The 20775-nt window shown below is 38.0% G+C and overlaps 1 protein-coding gene across 5 annotated transcripts in view; it reads left to right on the plus strand.

Annotated features, from left to right (window-relative positions):
- Window positions 1-18478, plus strand: part of KLC1 (kinesin light chain 1) — a 45441-nt gene extending 26963 nt beyond the window's left edge. The window contains exons 9-16 of one of the 5 annotated variants that reach the window (XM_058807454.1): window positions 95-194; window positions 1044-1093; window positions 1177-1244; window positions 2598-2706; window positions 4664-4825; window positions 10003-10133; window positions 14693-14759; window positions 16104-18478. In XM_058807454.1, the coding sequence (XP_058663437.1) occupies window positions 95-194; window positions 1044-1093; window positions 1177-1244; window positions 2598-2706; window positions 4664-4825; window positions 10003-10133; window positions 14693-14759; window positions 16104-16169 (753 nt within the window). In that variant the 3' untranslated portion in view covers window positions 16170-18478. Of the gene's footprint in view, window positions 1-94; window positions 195-1043; window positions 1094-1176; window positions 1245-2597; window positions 2707-4663; window positions 4826-8683; window positions 9316-10002; window positions 10134-14692; window positions 14760-16103 lie in introns of those variants that run through there. The other 4 variants (XM_058807455.1, XM_058807456.1, XM_058807457.1 and 1 more) reach the window with 4 other exon arrangements.
- The last annotated feature ends 2297 nt before the right edge of the window (window positions 18479-20775 follow it).

Raw genomic sequence — 20775 nt, forward strand, 5'->3', positions numbered from 1 at the left:
GAAATGCACTTCTATCCACAATGTGTTGTATTTCTTGTTTATACAGACAAATAAAGCAGTGTGCTGATATCTTTTGGGGGTATTTTGTTTTTAGGCATCCTGCTATCTAAAACAGGGCAAGTTTAAGCAAGCGGAAACTTTATACAAAGAGATTCTTACTCGTGCTCATGAACGGGAGTTTGGCTCTGTAGATGGTAAGAAAATGAGTCCCTAGATTTGAATTTATGTTTTATTTTTGTACTTATGGAATAAAATTTGCAAGAAATGTCCTGATTAAAATTGTTGTCTGCTTTAGGTGGACTTAAAAGGTGAGCTGATAGATGTGTTGGAGGTAACATTCATCATAAGAAGGCTTTTAGATACAGCAGCAGACATTTGATTCAAAACCATGAGACTTAGTGGGTTTATGTTTTATGGATTTTGTTTCAGGCCTAATTTATCTTACACCCCACTAAACCCAACTTTGGTATTTTTATAGAGGCAGAAAAATGTACATCACTTTTCAGTCACAGGAAAAAGTCAATGCAGGATTTTGGTGACATAAATAAAGACATTGTTAATGCAAGTTCCCCATTAACATATTTAAAGAATGGGGAAAATACCTTTAAATTGAGAATTACACTGTACATTGAAGTCATATGCATTTTATAAAGCAAAAATCCCACTAAAGCATTTCCACTGCATTCCATGTCAGTAGCATATGCACCACTTAGTAGATGACAAAGTAGTTGTTAGGATAAAATAAATAAATTCATGTTCTCTAGCACAGAACTAGACACATGACAAATGGGTGACAGTGTATACTTACTTCAAAGCTTCTCAGGAGTAACTGTTTCTAACTTCAGATAAGAAAGAGACAGAATTGTAAAACTGTAAAAGAGCTCTGTGTTTTATTTATCTGCTGCTTCTACATGGACAGTAAGTTTTTTTTGCAACAATAGTATAATTCCCTGGTTCTCAGCTTCATTTCAGAGTAGTGAAAATACAACAATCAATACCTTGTAGTTTTGTTCTTCTATAAAATACTTTTCTTGTTTCACCAGATGAAAATAAGCCTATCTGGATGCATGCAGAAGAGAGAGAAGAATGCAAAGTAAGGCTGTTGTAAATCTTTTTTGGAGCTTATATTTGTTTAGGTTGCAAATCAGATTTTTTTCAACTGTACCTTTGTTCTAGGGAAAGCAAAAAGATGGCACTTCTTTTGGAGAGTATGGGGGCTGGTACAAAGCTTGCAAAGTTGATAGGTGAGTAACTTCTTCACAGGACAACTCATTAATGCTCAGTGTCTCAGATTAAAGTATTTTTAAAAATGGAACCAAAGCAGCTCCTTGGTTAGGAGTATAAAAATGAAAGTATTAAACATTCCAGGCTCAAGACTGGTTTTCAGGAATGCAGCAGCAGTTTTCAAGTCCTGAGGCTGCTCAGATCCAGTGACATGAAACTGCCCCAGTTGTGTTCTTGGCAGTCCTTCAGGTGGCAGCGTGGGTCACCTTTCCCTCTGTGCCCCTCCCTGCCCCTGCAGGGCCAGAGATGAGCCTGCAATAACTGCACCTTCAGTTACATAGCTGGCACAAGAAAACAAAGCTGAACTGCCACAACTAAGCATTACTTGAGTTTGTAAATCTTCCAGAATGTAGTTGTGTGAATGACAATGTATACTTTAAAGTGAAATAAGGGAAACAAGGATTTCAACTTGGATTATAGTTGGTGAAATTTTTTTTTGCTCTAATTTTGTTCCATTACTGAAGCTTTTTTAACATAACCACTGTAGGTGGTGCAGTGCCTGAAAAAATCTGCAACTAGTACTGATAGTGAAAATTTTTTGTTTATTGAGTATTTTAATGCTCATGTTTAACATAACTCAGAGCCCTTGTACTGTTGAAATCTCTTTTTTTCTCCATCCTGAGTTCTGTGTACAATACATTTTAGTGGTTTGTTTTTCATGTACTTTTTCATTCTAATGCATGAGAAGATCTTTTCTCTGTTGTTAGTGGAGCAAAACTTCACTCAAAAATACTATGATGGAGCTAATTTTGTGCCATTGAAACAAAAGTGTCTTTTATATGAGACTTGTTAATGAAATGGGCGATTTTTTTGCTTTTGTTGTTCAAGCAAATTGGAATGCACAGAAACTGCAAATAGGTGTTAAGTAAAAGCTGATGAAAGCAGCTGTTAATTGCTTTTGTGACTAACACATGCTACATGTGGTCTCTCTAATAGTCTATGCATGAATAAGCATTTATTTTGGAAGCTGCACAATTATTCAGTTGGATACACTCCTCTAGAGCTAAATTTTCACCTTGAGGTGCAGCTGGGGAGTAGAAGGTTCTGGCATTGCAGTTTCAGGGATGTTGGCTAGTCACAGAGACACTGATAGGCTTTGAAAGGGGTCAGCAGGTTATTGTGTGTACATGAAGTACAGTGTAGTGCATTTCAATAATGCATTGTAAGTGCATTTATTCTCACTATAAGTGAGAATAAATTATTACAAAATATGATAAACACTGTGTTAATTTAAGCTTTTATTAGTGAATTGAGAAGAGTTTACTGTATGAGTATATATTTAACACAGAGTTATTTTTCCTTTCTCTCAATAGTCCAACAGTAACAACTACTCTAAAGAACCTTGGGGCACTTTACAGACGACAGGGCAAGTTTGAAGCTGCTGAAACATTAGAAGAGGCAGCAATGAGATCTCGTAAACAGGCAAGTATGAAAATCCACCTGAATGGTCTTTCTGCCTTGTGGTCATGCAGATTTTCAACTTCCTGTATGCAGAATATAGAAAATTTCAGTGCCTGGTCACCCTCTAATTTCAGACTGAGCTGGTGATAAACTGATACATCTTAACACTTGCAGTTTGGTTAATTGTTAGGGCAGTGGCACCATGTACTGGGGACATGATTCAAACTGGAGGTGAAATTATGTGGAAAATGAAAGAGCAGAAACTGTGTTTTGGCCAGCAGTGCTCAATTAATTGGCTGCTTGTCCTGGGAAACAGACTGTAGCTGGGGGAAAATGGGGAGGTTCTGCTGGAAATCTCCTTTGCCAATCATGCTGTTCTATTTTTAATAAGGAGCTGTCAGAATTAAAAATGTTCAGTTGCTGCCTACAACTGACTAACAGAAACCTTTTGTTACTTCTGTAAACAAATGAGATAAATATTACAGTTTCAGTGGGGACTTCCTTTTAATGTACTCTCTTTGTCCTCTCAGATTTACTCTTCAAGTAACACTTTCTCCCTTGAAAGATAGAAGAGAGTTTGGGTTTGTTGGGGGTTTATTGGCTTTTTTTTTTCTTTCCCTTTTGGATGGTTTGATAAGTGACACTTATAAGACACTTTTATAAGTGTCTAAGACTGAACAAGAAAACTTAGGTTATCAATTAGTGTTTAAATGGAAAGCAAAGTAAGAAAATAGAAGTAAATAAGCATCATAAATGTTCAATTTTAATTTCATTTTTTTAATATGAGAATAAATAGGACTTGTATTTTTTTCTTGAAGCTTGCTGCTGACTTTTTATTTTTAAGGATGCTTCAGATTTTCACTGTGCATCATATACCACCTCTTCCATTAATCCATAATATATGGCAGTTTACACACCCCTAGATTTAGATGTAGGAGACAATGTTGTGTTACAGCAGCATTTAACACTGCCTTTTTATTCTGGGTCATTCAGGTAATGCTCTTCACTTAGGGAAAACAGTTACATGGGAACAAGAAACTGACATCTCCATGGCACTAAAACAACTTTCATTCTTTTTCATGCACTTTTAAGAACTTTGGCATCCTTTTCACTTTCTGTATTGTGGTTGGCTTTATGGGTTTGCCACACCACGTCCCTGCTTCATTTGCTGCTAGTGCTGTACTGTGGAAGATGCAGAATATTTTCTTGAATATAAGGCATTCATCTGGGATTTCTTCCTGTCAGCAAATACTGGTTATGATGTGGAATAGGTTTATTATAAAAAATACAAAACTGAAAATAAGTATGATTTGAGTTTCGATATTTTCTAGTTTCTGTGTTTAAGAATTTGGTTTTAGTGCAGGGTTTTCATAGAATGTACTTTAGATATTAAAAGGATTATTTTATAAATGATAGGCATGCTTTAACACAAAGTAAATGTATTGACCATATATTAAATATGTTTATCACAAGTTTCTATTCTGTGCCATTTCTTTCTGAAGGAAAATTACATTAATGCCAATTGTTCTATGTCAGTATTTTTAAATAACACAACGTGTTTCTGAGGTACTAGAGATTCAGACACCTCTCCAGAGGCAGGTGAAAACTGCACCATTTGATGGGTGAAAAACTTGAGAATTACATTGATGGGTCATGATCTATAAGTTGCTCAAATATTTAGCTGCTTGCCAGATTGCTTCAGGTAAGTGACACGAACACCACAAGGCTTAGACAAGTGATAAGGAAGGAAGAAAAGAAGGACAAGTCAGGAATTCTCAAACTGCTAGACTGTTCCCTTGATGCTGTGTTGATCCTTGCAATTTGGAAAGGGCAGCTGAGCTGCTCTCTGGGAGCGGAACTGGACTGATGGAATTGTGGGCTGGTTTTACTCCTTGCTCGGCCCAGCTGTGTGTGTAAGTTGTAGCTTAACAGAGCTTGTAACAAGATAAAGCCTCTTCCCATTCTATCAAATTCTCAGGGTCTTGACAATGTTCACAAACAGAGAGTGGCCGAGGTGCTGAACGACCCTGAGAGCACGGAGAAGCGGCGCAGCAGGGAGAGCCTCAACGTGGATGTGGTAAAGTACGAGAGCGGCCCCGACGGCGGCGAGGAAGTGAGTATGAGCGTAGAGTGGAACGGGGTAAGTACAGTACACAGTTGCACACACTAGCTAGGAGCTCATCCCCTAACAGCTCACCAGCCTGCTGTGCTCTCAGGAGTCTCCTGCTTCATCTACCTCCTAGTTTTTAATTTTGCAGAAACAATTAAGAAATTAAGAATAACATTTTGTCTGTCATAATGCTAAAAAACTCATCATATTTAAAAGTTTTAAGACATCCTTTCTGTTGCTGTCCTGAATGGTGATATTTCTGCAAGAATCCCAAGCAGTTGTATCTAAGGCCAAGTTGTGTAATGCTGATTGAGTGTCCTGGTTGTGGTCTGGTGTACAATTGCTTGTCAGTGGTTTGTTTTTACTGGTAGAAATATTCTTGCAATTAACTCACTTTTGCTTTTTTCCTTTTGGTGCCATATTTCCTTGTAATTTAAATGTTTATTTTAAAAATACTCCCTCAGTTGGAATCATAAAAAACATTTCCTATGGAAATATACTGAGTGTTAGCAGTTTCAAAGTAAATTAAAATGACCAGTCTAACACTAAAATAATTCTAATCTCCTCCTTACCCAGTTTGCTGGAGGAAGGAACACAGCTTTCCAAACTGCTGTACAGTCCATTTTAAGAGGCAGTGCCATCACATAACGATGTGATGGTGACTTCATTACTTTCCCATATTAAAATTTGTCTGGAGCCAGGGCTTGTTCCTATTTGTTTCCCATATATTGGCTTCACTGTGTTACACTGATTGTCATAAAGTAAAAACATAGATATAATATATATATATATATATATATATAATGTGATTACATGTGCATTTCTCTAACCGTTGTTTTCCTTTCATTAGAAGGACAGTGCAAGCTTTCAGTTATTACCTGGCCTATGTAGTTTGCTTCTGTCACCAGCTTTCCCATGCTTTATCCCATTGCTGGCAATGGGATACACATGGCACTCTTAACTAACTCCCAGCTGCAGTTCTGCTGAAAATACTCTTAGATTATAAAAGTGGTGTTGCTTTTGCTGTGTGGGAGGGGAAGTAGCCTACTTTGCAATATTGAGTGTTCTGAAGCTTCATTTCTCTTACAATAGCAATCTTTTTCTCCCCATCTGTTTGTAAGCCACATGAGACAAAGCTTAGCATTCCAAAGCAACCTTGAGAAAACATGTAGTGCTTTAGTCTCAAAGGAGAATGTTCTTTCCATCTTTGCTTTTGTCTCTTTATTACTGTTTTCTTGGCATTGGTGCTCTCAGTGCCAAGACAGTCAATCAGCATCTATTGTGAATTAATACTGCATCATTAATAAAGCCAAAGTCAGGTTGAATAACTCTCTTTTTAATTCTCATTTTGCCCATTCAACATTAGAACTGTGTACTGTACTCCTCCCCTAATTTTCACTATACTTTGCATGACTGTATATTCTAAATGGATTATTTTTCTGTTATAGACATTAATGCATGCAGGGTTTGGATGGAAAGGGCCTCCTGGGGAAAAGCAATAGACAGTATTTCTAGGTCAATATTCGAATCAAACTCAGTGATAAAATTTGCTGGTCTGAAAAATTAAATTTTGACATCTGAGAGTAATCAAACTTCATTTTTAGTATGCTGAAGTGGCATTGCTTCATTCTCATCTTTGTTATCTCTTTTTCCCCCCTCTTGAGAGAAGGTATTTTGTATTACATGTTCTACGTGAAGTGGGCAACTCTCTCTCCCTCCCCTGCAAGTGTTTCTATCTCAGTGATGTTCTCTCCTCTCGTCTTCTTTATATTGTGTAGTTTTTTTACTCTTGTGTGTTCCCTCCAGACAAAATACTCTGATTCATAAAGTGGTGTAGGATCTTTTATTTGTGTCTGCAGAGCCTGAAGAGAGGCCTTTTCCATTTAAATTCTTTTGAAGTGGTCAAGCTGACTGAGAGAATAGGTGGAGTATGCAAAGGGACAAACTCAACAAAATTCTGTCAGAAGATGTAATTAAGGGCCTTCCACGTGTAATGTAATCCATAATAAGCATTGAAGGCTTTGATGTAATATTTTACACTCTTACAAAAGAACAGAAATCTCTATTGAAGTAAATCAGCCAGTAATGATTAAAACAGACACATTTCATTGAGGTGTTATGGTGCATCTTTACATGTCACTTCTAAAGTTCATGGCTTAAAGTGAACAGAAGATACTTGAAAATGCAAGGAAGTACTTCCTCTTAAAAATATAAAGTGGGAAGGCCCAGATTTGGATCTCTTATTATACTGTTATATAAAAAATAACAGTGAGTACCTTTAATTGGCATTTTTTAACTGATCTGGCAGCCTGCTGCAGGACAGATGAAAATCTTTGTGCTTCTTATTATAATGTTTGTAGTGTGAGGAATTATCTTTTCATAACTCCAGCCCTGTGCTTCAGAGAGACAGGCTTTTGGGCATCTAAGTGCACTTCCAGGTGTGAAGGGAGAACTATGGATTTCACTGCCACAGACAAGAATTACTCTTGTTTAAATAAGTGCCAGACAGAGAGATGTTGTGGCAAAGTGCAGGAGATGGTGATGGTAAGCAGCAGTTATAATGGGATTCTCATTCTGAATGACATAAAAATTGGCAATTAAACTTTGCCATAAAAACAGCTTGTGAGTTTGGTTTTTGTTTCCTCTGGAATCAGGAATGGTGTTGTTTTTTGTTTTTTTTTTAATCCTGAACTCAATATTTTAGAAATGTTTTGTTAATCAAGCAGTCAGTGTTTAACTTAGGAGTTTGATATTTTTATTTTTGAGGTACCCAAAAGCTTGTCTGCTTATTCCTACTTTTCTAGTTATGTTTACTGTATAGAGTTATACTCTATACCTACCAAATTTGTCTTGCCTTTGGATCATTTTCACTACTCTAGTATTGCTGATTGCAAACCACAGGAATATTTAGCCTTTTCACTGATCTAGTACTCCTAGCTGGAATTTAGATTCAGTTTAATTATTCCTGCAAAGCTGAAATCTGTCTTTAAGTGTGAACAACATATGCAATTTAGTTTGAAGCATAAATACTCAGTTAGATTTAGGTCTTCTGATCACTTGGTAGCAGGGCATTTTGCCATTTCCAAGGATAATTTTAATTACTGTTTATTCCAGTTGCTATAGGCAAAGGCTCTCAAGACAGGTATCATGAACCTATCAGTAATGGTCTCTGTACTTGTACAAAGAATTAAAAGTGTGCAAATTGAACCACAGTTTATTTTAAAGGTACATTGTTTCAGCTGCCCCTCACTGCATTAGGGACAGTAGAGAAAATTCCACTTGGATTATAAATATAGACAAAAACACAGATATGTTCTAAAAATACTTGTGAAAGTGGACTGACCCAGGCCAGTTGGATTCTCGTTCCTTAAGGGAATGATGAGAATTTTGTCTGGAGGTTAGGTGAAGACCTCTTTCTTCTTGCACTTTTGTTTCAAGGAAAATTCCTGACAGAAGTTAAAGCTGAAATGAATGCACTTTGCTCTATTATTTCTCCTTTTTTATTTTGTTTTCCTTTTTTTTTGTGAATGTCAGCTGAAAAAAAATCCTTTTTTTTTTTTTTTTTGTTTCTGAAATGTAATAGCAAAGCTATTTCTTGTTAAAGGTGTTTTGTATTTCACACAAATTCTAACTTAAATGCACAGCATCAGTCATGCTCATTTGTCAGTCCCATCTCAGTGATGTAAGTGAAACTGCATGAAGATGTAGGTTCTGGTAATTGCAAGGGCCTGCACTTTGTACTTAAGGGCTGTCCAAATAGTTACTCTGGAAAAAAAAACCAAGTTTTGAACATGACCTAGAAATACTGTAAACTAACTGCTCAAAATTGAAAACTGTTGAATTTTTCCCAACAGTTTCATTCAGTTTTTCTCTCTCCATTTCTGACAGGCCTAGATGCCTTTTGTGATTCTTATACTGTCTCCTGCATGACGGGCGTGCACCATCTTCAAGCTTTAACTTCTCTCTTCAGTACTGACTGCTGTGTTTTAGCAAACCCCTTAAGATTCTTGTCAGAGCTACACTTCCCTGTAAACTGGCCATTCCTTCAGTGCTGGTGTCATTTTTGGTTTTCTATTTCTGTACCTGTGTAGCTTTGCCAGATATGTATCTAGTCATACCAAATGTTATTACAACCATTTGCTGTGTAATACATTAGTAAAAAAAAAAACCAAACAAGTAACAATGACCTTTATAAGTAGCTGTTCACTATGGAATAAAGGTAGTTAAAAGTATCACACAAGGTATTATTGAAATGGCATGATGGTGATCTTTACAGGAGAAAAACCAAACCCGTAAAAGTAAAGCATGTTCTCCAAGTGCTTTAAAATGTATTTAGAGACCTATTATATGGTTAACATCAATATGGAACTCTGGATGTCTTCACTTACAATTATTCTAAAGTAGCATTGCTGTTTAGTCTTTGTGTGAGATTTTGGCAATTATGCTTTTCTCTACTAATCTTGGTGTTCAGTGATTTGTGTATTTGTCTTTCTAACTTCTAATAAACTCACTCCAACTCAGGTGTCTGTCTTTGCTTAGTAGTGCTTTTTTCTTTTTCAACTCTTCTTTCATAATCACATAGGTTTTCTGTGGAGTAGGAAGTGGTCACTTCTAATCTTACTAAACTGTTGGGGTTTTGCAAGAGCAAAAACATTTAAAAATAGAATCGTGGTCACTCTGGGTCAGCACAGCAGTGTAAAACATGAATGCAATATAGGAAAAATGAATTTCATTGTGGTTTACTTTTTTGGTAAAAATTAAAAATGAAGCACAGGAATTTGACTATAAGTATTTCTGATCAGAAATATTTTTGTTTAAGGATTTTAAGGTTAAACATGTTTGCAAGTAATGTAGATCTGTAGAAAGATGATGGAATGCTTTTGTTTGGGGCTCGTACTCTGTAACCATGATGTGCTCATATGAAATGGTGGTGGTGAATTGTTGGACTATTGTGGTGGGGCTTTATGAATGAAGAATTGTGGCTTGGGCATGTGTTCACATTTAGAAATCTTTGTTGCACTTTGGAAGGAACCCTTTTGCTTCGGTAAAGTCGTAGCTGTATGGAATTACATGTTTAGGTAAATGTATACAGTATAAGCATATATTAATAGCAATTAAAAAGTACTAATTCATGCCTGAGCTGTTTTCAGGGCAGGCTGGGGGAGGGCAGCAGCTCCTGCAGTTTCACATGTGTTCATTTCTTTCAGGATGGCACGGGATCCCTAAAGCGCAGTGGCTCCTTTAGCAAGCTCCGAGCCTCCCTTAGGCGCAGCAGTGAGAAGCTGGTTAGGAAGCTGAAGGGAGGAAATTCCCGGGACAGTGAACCAAAGAACCCAGGGTAATTCCTTATCTGCTCTTGGCTGTGCTCTGTCCCTTGCTCTGTGCCCCGCTGCAGCCCAGGGGAGCTCCTAGGGCAGTGTTCCCTTCCCTGCTTAGCTAGCTGCATAGCAGACACAGCTATGTCTTAAAGAAAAATAAAATAGGAAATGACTTCTTAAACTTCCAGACTTCCATTGTAAGTTCAGTAACATCTGAGGATTTATATTTAACTCTATTAATTATTTTTTTGTTGCTTTACCTACTTGAAGATTAGAAAAGCTTCATAGAACTACTGATAAATGTTAATTACCTGCAAAATTATTCTTTTCACACAGCAGTGGAGAATAATAAATATTACTGGTTTTTACAGTAAAAGCCTGAATACACTAAACCTGCAACTAACATTCTCGATATAGCTTAGTATCTTGATATATTCTTGATATAACTTTATATGTTGCTGTGAGCATAAAGAGAATCACCAACTGAAGCCCCTCTTGGTTTCTGGTTTTGGAAGACTCAGATGTCAGAGAGCAGAGGAGAAGTTGAAAAAACTTGAGCCTAGTTGTGCATCTTACTAACATTTTGGCTCCAATGAAATCTGGTAAAAATCCACATTTACTGCGTGTGACTGCTCACTCTTCCCAACTTGCCATGTGATGATGGATTTTAATGTAATATTTCTTATAAATCCATAAAACCATTCATCACTTAATGGCTGCTGCAGAGAAGTTGAAATGTTAAAATGGACCTGCTGCTTTTCATAGTGGCACTTCTGGGTGTTCCCCTCACCCCCAACACAATTGCAGTCAATTTTACAGGGTTTTTGCCCTTGTTGTGAAAAACTACAACTTATTTAGTTGACAGGAAACTGACAGTGTGAATTTGTGCTTTAAAACAGTCATATTGGAGAACTTGGGGTAGCTTCTGATGGAGCAGCTGAATCTGAGTAATGTGGTAGATGATGATGATGATGGTATTAGTTAAGACAGTGACTTGGAGGCAAGGTCTCACTGTGTTTCTGGAAGTGCTCCAGTGAAGTTTTGTCTTACTGTTTTTATGGCTGTAAAACGTGAAGTACAGCAGCAGTACATGTAGAATTATCTTCCTTGCATATCTGTTTCAAATTCAGCCTGATCTGAATTTTAGAGTTGTTATTTAAAATTTCACTGCCAAACACTTCATGTGGAAAGCATTGAATAGAATTGAAGGCCAAAATTCCTTTGCATTTATTGATCCATCATTAAGAACTACCTCTGAGATAAGAGGTTGGGAATAAACTATGGAAAGCACAAGATTAGAAGAATGAAATATGTAAATGTAAAATGCTTTAGGGAAAACAAAGGTAAGCCAAAATAGAATAAAAGGGAGATTTCTTCTTTTTTTTTCCTTTTTTTCCTTCAGTATTAGCAGCTTTATACAAATTGGTTTTCTGTTTCTATTCAATTCTGTCCAGAGTTCATACATCATAGTTCAGGTGTGTTGTTGTATGAATAGATACATTTATCCATAGCTGAATTTGCATTTTCTCCTCATTTTTGTGAGATGTGGAAAGGCTTTCAGTTTCACAAAAGCCAGGAGGTTTATTCCTTATTCTCTATAGTATTTATAGCTAGCTCTTTCTGCAGGTAAATAACTCCATGTTTTGGGTGTAGAAAATGATGCTCACATAGAACTGGAGATGTTTGGCTTTGCAGAGCCTGTGAGAACTCACCTGCCCTGTTATTGTCTGCACCTGAGCTGTGTTAGCTGGGCAGAGTCCTCTCCCCAGGCTGACATGAGCTACACCCTGGGCTCTGGAGCACCAGATGAGATTTCCTCAGATGGAGGCATTAATGTGAAACAAAACTGAAAGCAAAGCTGTATCTTCCTTGCTTTCCCTTTCTGACAAAATTATCTTGTTTTTAGATGTCACCATAGTTCTCAAGGAATAAAACTTACAATAAGTGTATTATATTGCCAGGCTTTTCTGTAGATAGGCACTTCCAGTGTATAGAACAATAAATGCTGTAATTTCTGTTCTTGTAGTAAACAGAGTTTTTAAATCCTGATTTATATTAGCTGGTTTTAATAACAGATGCAGAAACTTCTGGTATTAAACACCAGCTTTGTAGGTCATGAAGCATAGCTTACATATTGGTATTCCAAGAAATCATTTTGATTTCATTTTGTGAAGAAACTTAAATGAATAGAATTATTTTTTTTCTTCCTCTGAGTGTAGCAAAAGGCATATTCAGTTGTTACCATGCAGACCTTTGGGTTTTAGTGTGTTTGACAGCTGAATACTTCAATACAGACAGCACAACTCTAAATCATCCTTGCTGTGAAGGCAGCCACTCCAGGCAGAACACTTCTGTGCCTCCCTCCTTGCCAGTGCATTCCCTGCCTGTGTCTCGAGGAAGGCTTTACTTAGAACTCGATTTACACCTCTTGTTTGTACTCTGCTTCTCTAAATAGCAATTGACAGTGCTGGTGTGAGCGCTGAGTGAGAAATACTTGAATAACAATGACTCACAGGATGAAGGAAGGACTTAGTGTCCATGTTGTTACTTGATACAGAAGGTTGAAGAGAATGAAATGGAAAACTCATCGGGGAGATTGTTTCTTTACAGTCCTGCAAATGCCTTTTTTGACAAATAAGTATCTTAAAACTGCTCTTTGAAACGTGCAATACCGGAAGCAAGGTATCAGTTCTTTAGAAAATTCAGTTCTGTAATAATTTAACTTTGATTATTTAGTGTTCTTTATTTTGTCACTTCAAAAATAATGACCACACAGCAGAACAGTTAAGATCTCTAATCTAAAAGGAAAAATCAAGCTTTCATTATTGCTATTACTTATGCACAAAAAAAAATTCCTGCGTGTTCTTTGTGGAGTCATGTTTGTAACATGGAGGGAACTATAAGTGCAATTGCTAGACTTAAAGTTCTTAAAAGTGTTGATTTAAACAAACCCAAACAAATAAAAGACCAACCCACAAACAACGTAGTATCTCAGGTATTAATATTTTTTTTTTAATTGGCACTTTAGCAAGAACCTAAAACACCCGTGTGAACTTCTACTGGTGGATTTTCTGTTTCCCTGGAATGTTTTCCATAAACCTTTGTGCTCTTTTGGAGAGTTTTCTGTAACATTTTGTTTGTTTTACAGATTAACTTCCTTTGACTTCCATATATAACCCCTGTTGTACCCGTTTCCTTGAATAAATGAGAGGTGTACACCATGCATGAGTCCTTGCTTTGTTGTTGCTAACACTCATGTCAGATATTGTAAATTCTGTGCTTCTGGCTTTGGAACACCCAGATCTAGTGCTGGGAGAACCAGCCAGGCTGTGCTGTGTGGAAGCTGCTGCCTCATGTTTTGGTTCATTGTCCTGCTCAGCTTTTGCTTTACCAAAGCATTTCAAACTTGTGCTTTGACTGTGAGCAGTGTTGCTTCAGTAGGAAGGAAATCTGGTTAATATCCAATGTGATGTGTATGGAAAAACCTTCCCATGTTACTGGAAGGCATTGGAAAGTTTGCTTTAGCCAGTTGTCCTGAGCTGCAGGTAGCACTGCAGGGTTGGGGCTCATTGTCTTGTGACCAGTTCATCAAATATATATTCAGAGCCCTCCTTCAGTTCTGAAATAGGTAAAGAGCTCGTGAAAAATCAGAGCAAATGCAGAATATTCTGAGGAGTGGACAGGCACTGGTGTGAAGGACATCAGACATCCCATGGTAGGAGTCTTAGGGCTGACTGTGAATTTCATGATGCAAAAACTTGAAAATATTTTTTGTTAAATTTTGTGTCTATTTGAGAAATGGAGGTAAATTATTTACCTACAAATTAATTCTCATTTGAAAGAGCAGCAGATACTGCAGTTAATGCAGTGATATTTTGACTGTAGTAGCTCCTGGTTGGTGATGAATTTTTTCCCCTTTTCCATTGCTTTCCATACTGTATTCCAGGGTCCATGTTACCACTGCTTGAAGTGTTGTAAAGCCAAAAGCACAACCAAAGTTAACAGCAGCAACCCATCTTATTTCCTTTCACTTTGAAATACTTAAAATAAAACATTTTTAAATGCTTTTAAAAATTTATTCTGAAGGCTTAGCTAAATGAGGCAGAAAGTACCAAACTAACTTCTGTTGTAGATTTTTCAAGGTAAATGCTGCCTACACAACAAAGTCATCTTTCAGATGTTTTTTCCTAAACTGTTTGAATGTTTTGATGCTTTTGTAAGAAGCCACACAAAATTGAAACTGATAATTAATTCATTATTAATTAAAACTCAGTGTAAGTCACTGTATTAATTTGATATGCTTTAAAAATTGAGATTTTGAGTTAAATCAGTTGCCTGAAATGTTTAAGCTCCCAGGAACATGTAATTTCAGGGGGGTTTGTATGTAATTAGAAGTGAGTGCAAATCTATTTGAAGTTGTGTAGTTGTTACCCTAAAGGCTGTGCCTCAGATCAGTTGTGAGGCATTGTTCCCCCTCCCTTCACTGTGCATTGCTCGTTGTTGTACTTGTGTTTTTAGAGCTGTAGTTTTCAGCCATTCTGATCAGTTTATCCTTGCATGTTCACTGTCCTGGTTGCAGCATGAAGCGTGCCAGTTCTCTGAATGTTCTTAACATGGGTGGCAAGGCTACTGAAGATCATTTTCAAGTAAGAAGCCCTACAATACTCTTACAAAAATAAATACTGTTAGTAGGGTTTGGGATGAAAAGAGTGTGATAAATAATAACCCAACAACCTCACAGTGATTGTAAGATCCTACTTCAGTAAGGTGTTTGAAGGCTGTGCTTAAGGCATCATTCTCTGACACTTTGGTGAATTATGATTAATTTTAAGAAAGGGTTCAAGTCTAACCAGGAAAGAGCATTGGCTTTTATGATACCAAGCAGTCTCTTGCTTTGGACTTCTATTACAGTGGATATAAAGCTTATGGAATATTACATTCTTGTAAAAGCAACTTAAAAATGGAAGAACTGTTAAAGCCCAATATTTTCAATATTTTTTAATTCAGCCCATTTATTGCAAAGAGCCCTGTCATTGTAATTGCTGTATGTTACCAGGTGCCCTTAAACACTTCAGTTGTTTCTGAGGTGGCACAGGAGCAGTCTCAAAAGTTTGTCTGATCTGTGTTGTGCTTCTGCTAATATAAAAACTTATTTTGCTTAACTGTTCATGGTGTGCCCAAGTGCTACTCCTCATTGCCTGTTTTTACCTAACAAATCACTGTTTAAATTGTCAAATGAGTGAGCAATGTTCTTCTAAACACTGCTGTGTGTTTTACTAACACAGTAACTGCTACTAATTTTAGGAGGATAAAACTGCTTCTCTACTAACAAAACCGTAGGTGAGGATCTTCATCACCATCTCCTAAAGTAGCAGCAGGGAGGCTCCAGCTGTGGCTCTTGTTGCACTCCCCAGTGGTGTAGAGGTGGTGGAGCTGTGTGATCCTGATGAATGTGCTGCAGAGTTCTCTGTGGTTGAAGTGTGAGCAAAACTTTGCTCGGGGTGAAGTTCAGCCAAAACCAGTCCAGGGTAAAGCACAATTCTCTGCAGCCACAGTGCCAAGGGTGTCAGAGAGCTGTGTCCCAGGTGCCCCTGACTGGATGGGTCCCCAGTGTGTTAAACTGGTGTCACTTCCAGAGGAGGGGATTTTTGTTGGTTGTACAACCCAGTAGTAAAATCAGTTCTTTCTTCTTGTGAACTTTTGTGGTCCCTCCACTATCCATACCCATGGCAATTCCCATAAATGGGCTCTTGCATTTCTGAGGCTTAGGCTGGATTGTAAGGGTGTTTATGCTTTATAGTATTGCTAGTTAAAAATTGGGGAAAAATATGTTTATAGGACTCTGGAAAGCATCTCCCTATCCAGCATGAATGGTTCTCAGTAGTTCCCTATGTTTGTTCCCATTTGTTAAAACTGGTATTTTGTTTGTTTGCTTGAACTATCTGGACATGTGCTTAATTTCTTTGTTTGTTTTTTTCCCCTTCACGCAGGAACGAAATAATTGTCTGACAGACTCGCGAGCTCTGAGTGTCAGTCATTCTGATCTGGCACACTGAGAGCTGGACAGAAGCTAGCTAATATTCCTTGTGAATAAAGAAGCACTGAGACCTTCAAAGCTTTGGTTCCTCATCCTTGTCCATAGGAACACCTAGTCTGTAGATGTTGTTGGTCTTTTTCCAATGGACTGCTGTTTTTACTTTTGAAATAGGGACAATTTTAAACACAGCATTAGTGAGTGTTTTCTTCTAAGGGAAAACTATAGATAGGTATTGCTGATTGCACTGCCCCTGTTCATGCTACTTACATTAATTTCTTTAATAGATCTGAGTATTACAGCAGCCAAAAAAAAAAAAAAAAAAAGAAGAGTAAGAAAACAAACACATTTAATGTGTACCAAAATGCATTGGTGTTGGAAAATATAAGCAAATACGCAAACTGTGTGGCAGTAAATCCATGCAGTGCTGGATTGAGAAATGGATAAATTTATGTGCATTACTGTAAAAATTCCAGTTCAGCATTCTGTAGTGGTGGGTTTGCCCTTGCACTGCTGATTCTTGTAATGGTAGAAGCCTTGGCTAGCAAACAGCACTTAGACATGACTGACTTAACCACTAGACTGAGCTATTAAATCTTACAAAGTGATGGCTGGGGGTGAGTTACACTTAGATAGAATAAACAGCAACACCTGTGACCATAACTTCTGATGTTGCAAGTCTTAGGGCACAATAGTCAATGGATATAGGATGGTTTGTGTACATCAGGAGAAATGGAAAAAATCCTTTACTTTGTGTGATTGAAGAATACTCAAGTTTTGGACTGCAACTGTCCCAGAGCAGCTGCTGCTGCTTTCAGGGGAGCATCGAGCCTCAGGTTGACTTTCTCGCTTGTCCACTGGAATTCACAATCCCATTCTGTGTTTGCTGAAAGTGCCCAACATTTCCTTATGCTGATCCCAAATCCTGCCTTTTTCCACACCAGCTGGTGACAGCAGAAGCAGGCACTGCACGCCAGGATGTCACACTGTGGAGTGGCTGCTCTGCAAGGACCACTCCCTGCTGAGGCCCTCGTGGAAGCACTCAGAGGCTGTAAGTGACCTGTGTGACCACATATCCATGTTACAGGTTAATATATATGTGCTGTCTGTATACAGGACTGCTGCTGGAACAAAGAGTATGTATGTATGTTTTAAGGATTTTATAGACCTTAGGATTTCCTTTTGCTTTTCTGTAAAGCTTGTAATTTTGTTCATCTTTTGTAAAAATTCCTATTTGTGTGAAGTTGGATAAGAAAGTAAAAAAAAACCAAGCAGTGTGTGTAAAAATGTATTTGTGGTCATAGTTGTGAGTTGGAAAATGTCGAACAAAATTAACTTTGGGAAAAGCTGGAAAATTCATTCAAAGTCAGCACCAACTGAAGAAGGTAAAACACAAGAACATAGGAAAGTTTTAGTATTTGAACAGGCTGTGAAAAGTAATTAGAACTAGTACTTAGTAGGAGTTTCTGACTGGGTTTGCACCTGGTTCTAAGTTGGTTACAGTAACTGCTGCAGAAGTTGTCTGTGTAATGCACTTAGCAGTGTTTACCAGGAGGCACCGTCTGAGCATCTCTGCAGAGGGAGCCGTGCATGGTGCACCTGCTTTAGAGACAGTGTAGGAATGCTGAGACAATGCTGCTATCATTTTGTAGGAGTTTTAGCACATAGTGCAATTCCTTAATGAACCTGAGCAGGAACAGGTTGTTGCTCGTTTATCTTAACAATAGATACTCATATAATGTTGACTCTTGAGTTTTAATCTTTTTATTAAGAGCTTTTTATATTAAAAAATATGTAATATATATACTTCTTTTCCCCCCCCTAAAGTAAAACGTGCTGTGTGTCCCTGCTGGCTGACTGGGCTCCCTGCACAGATGCAGACTGGGCTGGCTTTGCCCAAAGATCCAGGTCAGGCTGCCAGGCCAGGGGGGCCCTTGTGCAGCCCCCACCCCACTGGAGTCTCCAAAAAAACCCACAGAACTATTCAGACACAAAATGTTTTGGTAGTAAGGAATTACTTAAACTGAAGGATGTGATTCCCACATTCAGCTTTGAAACAGAATTCTTTGCAACTTCTCAAACCCCCAGCCCTGTGTAAATAAGCAGTAAGTTATGTAACCATGCCAAATGACAATGTACAGTAAGTTTGAAAGTGCAAGACTGTAGTTTGTAGAGGGTGATGGTGAGGGAAATTTCCTGGTCAAGATCTTGCTGGTGGTGGCATTACTAATACTGTGCTTTTAAATGTTCTAATCCTTTATGTAGTATTTTAAAGTGTGATGGAAGGTTAAGTTGTTGAGCTAATGCATATTAAACAACTTTTATATTTAAGAGGTTCATTTTTTTTTGTGGGAAGAAACAAATTTCGAGAGTTCTTTAATCCATAATCCCTGAGAATAGTAGCCAAGGCCTTACTGTTAGGAGCCAGTGAGCTGTTAGCAGTTTGAGAACTTTTAAAAAACACAAACCAAATCAAAGTCAACATTCCCTGTGTTTGAAGCATGGATGAGTTACTGTCAGGACATGGTTTATGTACATTTGTATTTCAGACAGCTTCTCAGTTCGCTTTTATGCAAGATTTTCTTTCTGGATTTCTTTTTGTAAGGTTGTAGTTGTAGCTAAGAGTCTGCATAAAGAATATATCCAGAATATCCAGTTGTATAATTCTGGGATGTCTTTAGCACCAAATTAAATCAGCAGCTCTGATGAAATGGAAAACCAGAAAAGACCTTCAAAATTGACATACACCTTGTTAGGAAAACTGCAACAGTGCAGTTGTGGTTTTAATCTGGCATTTTTGGTCTTGTGGTTTTAATCTGGCATTTTTGGTCTTAACTAAAATTTTAAGGGTGAACTTGAATGAAAAGGTGATGAGGACTCCATGTTGGGACTCAGATTCTCCCACATCAGTGGTGAGTCTGGTGTACATGGAATTGTTCCTGATGGAAAGGTGCCTGTTGCCCTCTGTCTCTGGCTGTGTGCTATATTGGCAAAATTCAGTCTTGAGTTTAGAGCTTACTGAATAGTCTTGTAAAATGTAATTGTTTCATGATTGGCTCCTCTTCTGGAGGAGTAACTGACCTGGTGCTGTGGTGTGCCTGCACTTACACAATGCAAAAAGAGTCAGTTATCTACAGTTTGTGCTTACAGTAAATGACACCTTCATCCCCCAAGCACTCCTTATTAGTAAATTAAAATGGCTTTGAGCTTGAGAAGTATTTTTATGTAAATTGTATAATTTGAATCCAGAGATTTTGCAGATGGTGTGATTGTGTTGTAAATATCTAATAAAAGGTGTGTGCAGTGCTGCATTGCCAGTTGTGTTCACAGCAGTTGCTGATAGTTGGTTTTTGTTATGTAGGTCACACGTTGTGTCTGAAGGCTGCCAGGAGTGGCATTTTGGTCCTGTTAGTCTGTACTGAGAGAATAAATGTTAACAGATCTGATGCTGACAAGTTTAGCTTCATTGTCATGGATTTACAGAAGTACACAGGGCTGTGTGTGTGTAAATATTTAGAATTGAGGAGTATCTCAAACATCTACAGTGGATTGTTTTTTTCCCCTAAAACCATTCACAATTGTGCCAGTACACTGAATAGTTGAGATCAGTTGTTAAAAAACCTGAAACAAGAAAGCAAGAAGCCAAACAGAGTGTGGGGGCCTGGTAGAGGTGCAAAGGCCCACACTGGGAGGGTGCTTGTGCTCACAGGGAAGTTGCAACACTTCCTTTACATCTGCTTGTAAATGAGAAATATTTAGGGAACCATAGTTTCTCAAGTGTCATTTAACATTTCTTTTGAAGTGTAGAAGAATATTTAAGTAGTCTTGCAGGATAAAGACTTAATACATTCTAGACTGTAAATCTTCTTTGTAAAAACTACTTCCATTTTTTTTCCTTGTATAGAATACAAATCTCAGTTGTGAAACCCAAAGATGAATAAAGCTCTATAAAGGGAAGGTTCTTAATTTGCATTTATTAAAACTTAAGCACCTTTTAACACTTTTGACACAAGCTTCAATGGACAGGTGCTGTGTTGGGTTCCTGTGTGAGGGGTTGCAGCCCCAAAGCTGTGCTGGGGGTGATTGGGTGTTGGCTGTGAGCCTCAGTGGGGCTCAGCTGCATTTGAGATTGCAGGGTTTGTGTGTGCTCAGGAGACAAACTGTCATGTACTCTCACTCAGCTGGAGAGAAATAACCAACAAACCAACAGGGTACAGACACAACATTTGAGCAGGCAAAATGTTACTTCTGTTTGTTGGTACAAGTGTTTTTCACCAGGTAAATTAGAACTTTGATTGCACACCCATCTGTCACTTATAACACTTCAGGGCCATTCCAGCAAGCATTTGCAAGTTGCAAAAAAGAGTGATCAAAATATCATTGACTCAGATTTTGATCAAAATATCAAAATATGACTGAGCCATTGGGGGTTTCACACTGTTCTGGACCTGGCTCACAGCAAGGCAAACTCCTGGGACTGGAGCCCAGCATTTGATGAGGCTTTTCTGTAAATGAATAACCAGGTAGGGTTTGGTGACTCCATGAATCAGCAGCACCTCTGTGTGGCTGCTTTTCCCAGTCCCACAATGGGATGATCACTGCCTTGGCTGCAGTTCCAGCCCAGGGGC

This window comes from Ammospiza caudacuta, chromosome 6, assembly GCF_027887145.1.
Source record: "Ammospiza caudacuta isolate bAmmCau1 chromosome 6, bAmmCau1.pri, whole genome shotgun sequence".
NCBI classification, from domain to species: Eukaryota; Metazoa; Chordata; class Aves; order Passeriformes; family Passerellidae; genus Ammospiza; species Ammospiza caudacuta.